This window comes from Corythoichthys intestinalis, chromosome 11 (genome assembly GCF_030265065.1).
Source record: "Corythoichthys intestinalis isolate RoL2023-P3 chromosome 11, ASM3026506v1, whole genome shotgun sequence".
Lineage (NCBI taxonomy): Eukaryota > Metazoa > Chordata > Actinopteri > Syngnathiformes > Syngnathidae > Corythoichthys > Corythoichthys intestinalis.
In genome coordinates this window covers 11,901,619-11,907,822 of record NC_080405.1, presented here as the reverse complement: position 1 = coordinate 11,907,822, position 6,204 = coordinate 11,901,619, and the positions used below count along the sequence as shown (strand labels likewise).

Below are 6,204 nucleotides of genomic sequence, written 5' to 3'. Positions count from 1 at the left end.
TTGTGGAAGACGGTCATTTTTCAAAAAGCTTGAGTCAAATAAAGGAAATTTAAAGTGGTTGTGATTTTGTTTACAGTTTTTTTTTAGATTTAAAAAATGCGCGTAGGCTGTAAATAATAATGTATAGTTTTTTTTTAAAATGATGTAGAAAATAAATACATTTTAATTAATGATTAAATACACAGTTGAATCAACGTTAACAGTAGAAAACGTACAGGAAGATACGATTCTAAGCAGCTTTCTACTCGAGTTTTGCAGGTTAGCAAGTTTACACAATTTAATGCTATGCTAACTCTGATGCAGGTTGGACTTTCAGTAGCAAAATTAGTGGCTTGTTCCCCACCTCCACAACAGTGATGTCTTTTTACATTACTTAGGGTGGTTGCTGCTGCTGGCAGAACAAAACTTCTAATATTCCCCCTCTTCAAAGGGGCCAGAGGAGGTGGCATTTTGACATGTCTTTCTGTCGGATTGTATAAATGTGGGGGTTCTAGTCATTAGCCAATCAAACGTGCGTTTGAGCGGGGGAAAAATGGATCGGAACATGCAGCAAGTGAAAAGGGGTAAATGTACTTTAAGTCTCAACATAAAGTAATTCACTTAATAATGGTAGTACCAATTCGATCCTTACAACATATGGGAAGACAATCTAAGTTAGCTAAATAACTGAACTCATTACACAATGCAAATAAGGTTGCTTAAAAGGTGGTGGGGACAATTTGAGCATCCTGAAAAGTTGGTAGTGTTATGTCCCTACCGTCCCTATGCAAACCTACACCCTTGTTTTCAACTTATTATTATAAAGATTCTTGTAAGTCCATTTTATCTCTGACACTGTGTTTTGCGGCCATTAACATGTTGTGCCCCCACCCCCCTGCCCCAAAAGTCAAACTCCGCCTATGCACATACGCCAGTCTATGTATGTGTGTGTTTCTCATTGGAAAAGTTTGTATTTACTTTATTTCATGTTGCAAACTGAGCATTTTTATCCTTGAGATACTCACAAAGTGCATTAGCGCTCCTCGATGAATGGAGCTTTAAATGAAAATGAATCAGAGGAGTCTGGGACTGTGCTGTTGACATGACTTATTGAGCGGTCTGCCCATGATTTTTACTCTCCAGTCTTCCTCCCTGCCAAAACAACAGCGCCGCCTCAGGAAGTCCCATATAAGGGCAGGCAACTGGAACCCCACCGGAGCCGGTCCTTATGTAGTCATGACCTTATAAGGCTCTGTGGCGCGGCGCTTTCCGGCAGCTGCGCAGCCAGCAGCACAGATGAGAAATCCAAATGAAAACTACGACGGGACGAGGAAAGGCGAGAATTATACGGCTGCCTTCTGCGCTTTTACAATATGAAGACACGTTGAACGAAGGGCCGTGTCGCCTTCGCAATTTACGGATGGAGCGTTAATATCAAGTCTCTGCTCGGCGCGCTCTTCTTTCCCTCCCGGCCGGCGTCATGTGTCCTCCACCGCAGTGACTAAATATGGGCTTCCTCCTCCCCAAATATGGACATCTACGTCACGGAGAGAGGGTTTAAAAGCTACGGGAAACCTTTCCGCTCAGAGACAGCCCTGAGAGCCCACAAGCGCAACTATATGAGAGCAGATAGAAAAACACATAGAACTCCCAAACTGAGCACATCGCACCAAAAGTACAAAAGTCAACAAACTACATTAAATCCAAGACGGTTAATACCGGACTGGAAAAGTTAGTTTACTGTAATTATACATAAAACAACAAGCCATTTGTTTATTCATTTTTTGCAAATGAGTAAAAAGGACACTTTGGATTTTTTCTAAAAAAAACAACAACAAGAAAAAAGACAAGAGGATCTTTTTACTCATCTCTGAGAGAGAAGGGCAACCGACGGACAAGCGGAGCCCGAGAGGCAAGGAACGAGGCTGAGAGAGCGCAGCATCGTCTTTGGCTTCTTCCCTGCACTCAGCCAGCGTGCAGCAGCAGTCAGTCAGCCCGACGCGCACGCTTCTCTGCTCGCCGGGCTCCACACTTTCAACCCTGCTCGAGCTCCAGCAGCACCAGAAGAGGATGGCTGCTGCCAAGACAGAGATGCTCCTCCCGGCGCTGCAGATTTCAGAGCCTCTGAACTTCCCTCACTCCCCCATGGATAACTACCCCAAGCTGGAGGAGGTGATGATGCTCAGCTCAGCGGGGACACCCTTCCTCACAGCCTCCGCGCCCGAAGGTGCCGGCTTTGGCTCCGGTGAGCCAGGGGAGCCGTACGACCACCTTGCTGGGGGTAAGACGGCTGCTTCCTTCAATTCACCATATACCAATATCTTTATCATCGTTGTAAATGCAGTGTAATGTCTCTTTCGATATTTTATTTCTTAAACTATGCTTTATAATAAAACCACTTGAAACAACTTTAAACAACAATAATACAGTAAGACATTTGCAACCTTTCTGGTTACAGCCGCTTTGGATTTTTATTTTTAAACTGATCGCATTTGGAATATAGGACCGCTTATGTGATAAAATTTCTAGCTTGATGGCAATTGATTGTCGATTCACTTTAGTGTTTTGACAAACTCTTCAACTTCCCCATTAAAATTGCATTCCTAAAACCAGCTGAACTGCAGTTACTGTAATTAATAAGCCTCGAGCTGTGATTGGCCTCAGGAAAATGTGCTTTTGTGTGCACGTCTTTGTGTGTGTGCATCTGTGTGTCATTTGTACAAAACAGGCAAAACAAAATAATAAAAGTGAGATTAGCGTCTTGAGAGGGAAGGAAAGTTGATTTGATGTGATTTGCAAGAGAACATTTTTGAAATTAAGGTGCGCCCATCACCATAGACCTCTGATTGACTTGGATTAATAATGTGTCTTCCTCTCCTGGCAGATACACTACCTGACATCTCCTTCAACTGTGAGAAAACAGTCGGGGAGCAGACGTACCCCACCCCAAGGCTACCCCCTATCTCCTACACGGGTCACTTCACTCTAGAACCTGCCACTGCCTGCAGCAACAGCCTTTGGGTGGAGCCTATTTTGGGTGTGTTCACTGGTCTGATGGGCAACATTCCAGCAAGTTCGAGCTCTTCGTCCACCAATTCACAGAACTCATCGTCCTCATCTTCGTCCGCCCCGACATCCTCCTCGTCCCCCTCTTCTACCTCCTCCTCGTCACAGAGCGCCAGCCTCACGTCCTCAATTCACCACAAAGAACCTAACCCTATTTATTCGGCCGCCCCAACCTACCCCAACCCTAACTCCGACATATTTCCTGACCAAAGCCAAGCCTTCTCCAGTTCCAGTGGAGGCACGCAGTACCCTCCCCCTGCCTACCCTAACAGTAAAACCTGTGGAACAAGCTTTCCAGTGCCAATGATTCCTGACTATCTGTTCCCACAGCAGCAGGGAGAGATCAGCCTGGTGCCGCCTGACCAAAAGCCATTCCAGAGTCAATCAAGTCAGCCCTCTCTAACCCCTCTGTCTACCATCAAGGCCTTCGCCACACAGACAGGCTCTCAAGACCTGAAGAGTGTCTATCAGTCTCAGCTGATCAAGCCCAGTCGCATGCGCAAATACCCCACCCGACCGAGCAAGACCCCCCCACACGAGAGACCCTACGCCTGCCCGGTGGAGACGTGCGATCGCCGCTTCTCGCGCTCCGACGAGCTGACTCGCCACATTCGCATCCACACGGGGCAGAAGCCCTTCCAGTGCCGCATCTGCATGCGCAACTTCAGCCGCAGTGACCACCTGACGACGCACATCCGCACGCACACGGGAGAGAAACCTTTCGCCTGCGATATCTGCGGACGCAAGTTCGCTCGTAGCGACGAAAGGAAAAGGCACACAAAGATCCACCTGCGGCAAAAGGACAAAAAGGCAGAGAAAACGGCATCTGGGGCGGTACCGGTGTCGGCTCCCGTATCGGTAGCATCGCCCGCTTCTAGCTATCCCTCGCCCATGACTTCATACCCTTCCCCTGTGTCTTCGTACCCATCCCCTGTTACCTCCTGCTACTCCTCTCCAGCTCACACTTCCTATCCGTCTCCCTCAATCGCCACTACCTATCCTTCAGTGTCCATGTCAGGCACTTTCCAGTCCCAGGTAACCTCACCTTTCCCTTCCTCAGTCACCTCCAACCTCTACAACTCCCCAGTGCCAACCCCACTATCAGACCTGCAGACCACCCTTTCCCCAAGGACAGTCGAGATCTGCTAAGATTGCTTCCATAAGTTCATTTGAAAGGACTTGCAGCAGCATCTAAAGACTCTAGAGACTGTTGTTCTCCCTTCCAAAATAAAACAAAAAAGCACTTTTGTGACTGTGCAGTGGTGGGTCAATCCTGAGATTTATCCATGAAAGAAAAGGAAAAATGTACAAGGACTGGGCAAGGTTTTTCCTTCAACCCTGACAAAAAAATGAAGCACTTCAAATGCATAACGGACTGAACAGAGAATATTGGATTCAACAGTTTTGGCTCTTTACTATCAGGTACACCCAAGAAACAGATAAAAAGTGAAGATCGCCAGCAGCTGCAGTGCTCAAACATGTCCGCCCCTTGTAGGCATGCATACAGTACAAAGGACAATGACTGATAAGCTATCATATATGTATATTGTACATGTGCCATGTTTTGTTCCTATCATTCTTTGATATCATTGATGTGAACAATGATTTGCATAGTTGCATTGTATTATTTGAAGTGAGCAGGGCCACATTTTCTACATATTTTCTCTATTATGTAGTGATGCTGCTGTGATACGTTTCATTTGGAAAAAGACAAAAAAAAAGCACTTACGTATTCAAGCATGAGTAGGAGTAATGTTAGTTTCTGTTTGTAAATATCATCCACTGGTACTCTTTTTCTCTCTTTCTCACATGTGGGGACATATCGTTGAGTAAAGAAAAAAATATGAAAAGAGCATACCCCCCCAACTCTGAAAAAAAACCTAACAAAAAGGACAAACGCTCCCGTTATTTGGTGCCTTTTGTGAAGCCTTGCTGATGTCGTGAATCGGCTGAGTACGAGAGAGAGGATGCGTTGCATCCCGCCTTAAGGACTGAGGGAATATTTTTGTTACAGAATGTAAGTCACACTCGAAGGGAAGAAAAAAGGATGAGGGCACTGCTTCATTTAATTAGAATGTAAGCAAAAAAGAGAACATTTAAAGTCTATTTTTCTAAGTGTAAATATCCACATCTTAAAGAGCCGGAATGTTGACGTTACCTACTGAGTAGGCATGGTATTCTTTTGTATGTTCGATACATGCAGTTCATTATTTTGTGGTTTTCTTTATTTTGTATGTGTGTTTGTCCAAACAAGTGACTGTTCCAGGCTTCTGAACACAATGAATGCGCTTAACTGCCAATGGGATATTTGGTGTAAAAGATATCCGCCCAGAATTTAAATATAAATAAAAATGTGAATATATAGCTTTGTGTTTTGGTGCTTTATTCATAAGAACTATTCGTTTTCACATATTTCCATAGGTCAATTTGCATTCCATTATTTAACAACATAGCAGGGGATTTTTCTGCTTGAATCAAAGAATGCATTTGCTCAGCATGATTTCAATCAGCGATAACACTAATGCATGACTCCCATGCTTATGAACAGTAAGCATTTAATCTTGATGTATCCAACTTACTCTCGAAGATATTCTTCAGCTTATCAAAAAGCATTTTTCATTCACGATGTTAAGATTCACACTTGATGCCCCCACATTGTTGCATACATCCTGTACACTCACCTTCCACCAGTATAATACTCCCATCCGAAAAACATTTTCTTCTCAGAGTTACAAAATCTTTTTGGCGGTAAATGTTTTTTTCCCTTTAAACTGACTGCTTAGATGTGCACAGTTATATTTTTACAGACTTTCTCTGCCCTTTCATTTTCCCCTCATGGATATAACTATCAAGATTCTGTCGTTTCAAAGCACACAGTTGGAGTTCCCAACCACAATGTTGTACTTCCAATTTGTCTACTTTAATAGAAACCTATGGAGGCAAGAACCCACGCTTTTTTTTCACCCCATATTTTCGAGAAATTTAGTGTTATAACAAAGATCATTAGATCAACCAGAACTAGATACAATTGCACACACAGCAGTATAAGAAGCAGGAAAAGAAGTTGACGACACTGATGGCAGTACGTAGGAAAAATAATTAAGATAATTGGTCTCCCGATCCCAAATTGACTTTCTAAATTGGGTCTGATTAGTGGTG

At 44.0% G+C, this 6,204-nt stretch overlaps 1 protein-coding gene across 1 annotated transcript; it reads left to right on the top strand.

Annotated features, from left to right (window-relative positions):
- The first annotated feature begins 1,472 nt into the window (after nucleotides 1-1,472).
- egr1 (early growth response 1) lies at nucleotides 1,473-5,403 on the top strand. The gene is made up of 2 exons (XM_057850412.1): nucleotides 1,473-2,260; nucleotides 2,864-5,403. Exons 1-2 carry the CDS (start codon nucleotides 2,050-2,052, stop codon nucleotides 4,192-4,194), a joined length of 1,542 nt encoding a protein of 513 aa, XP_057706395.1. The 5' UTR covers nucleotides 1,473-2,049; the 3' UTR covers nucleotides 4,195-5,403.
- Nucleotides 5,404-6,204: the final 801 nt, after the last annotated feature.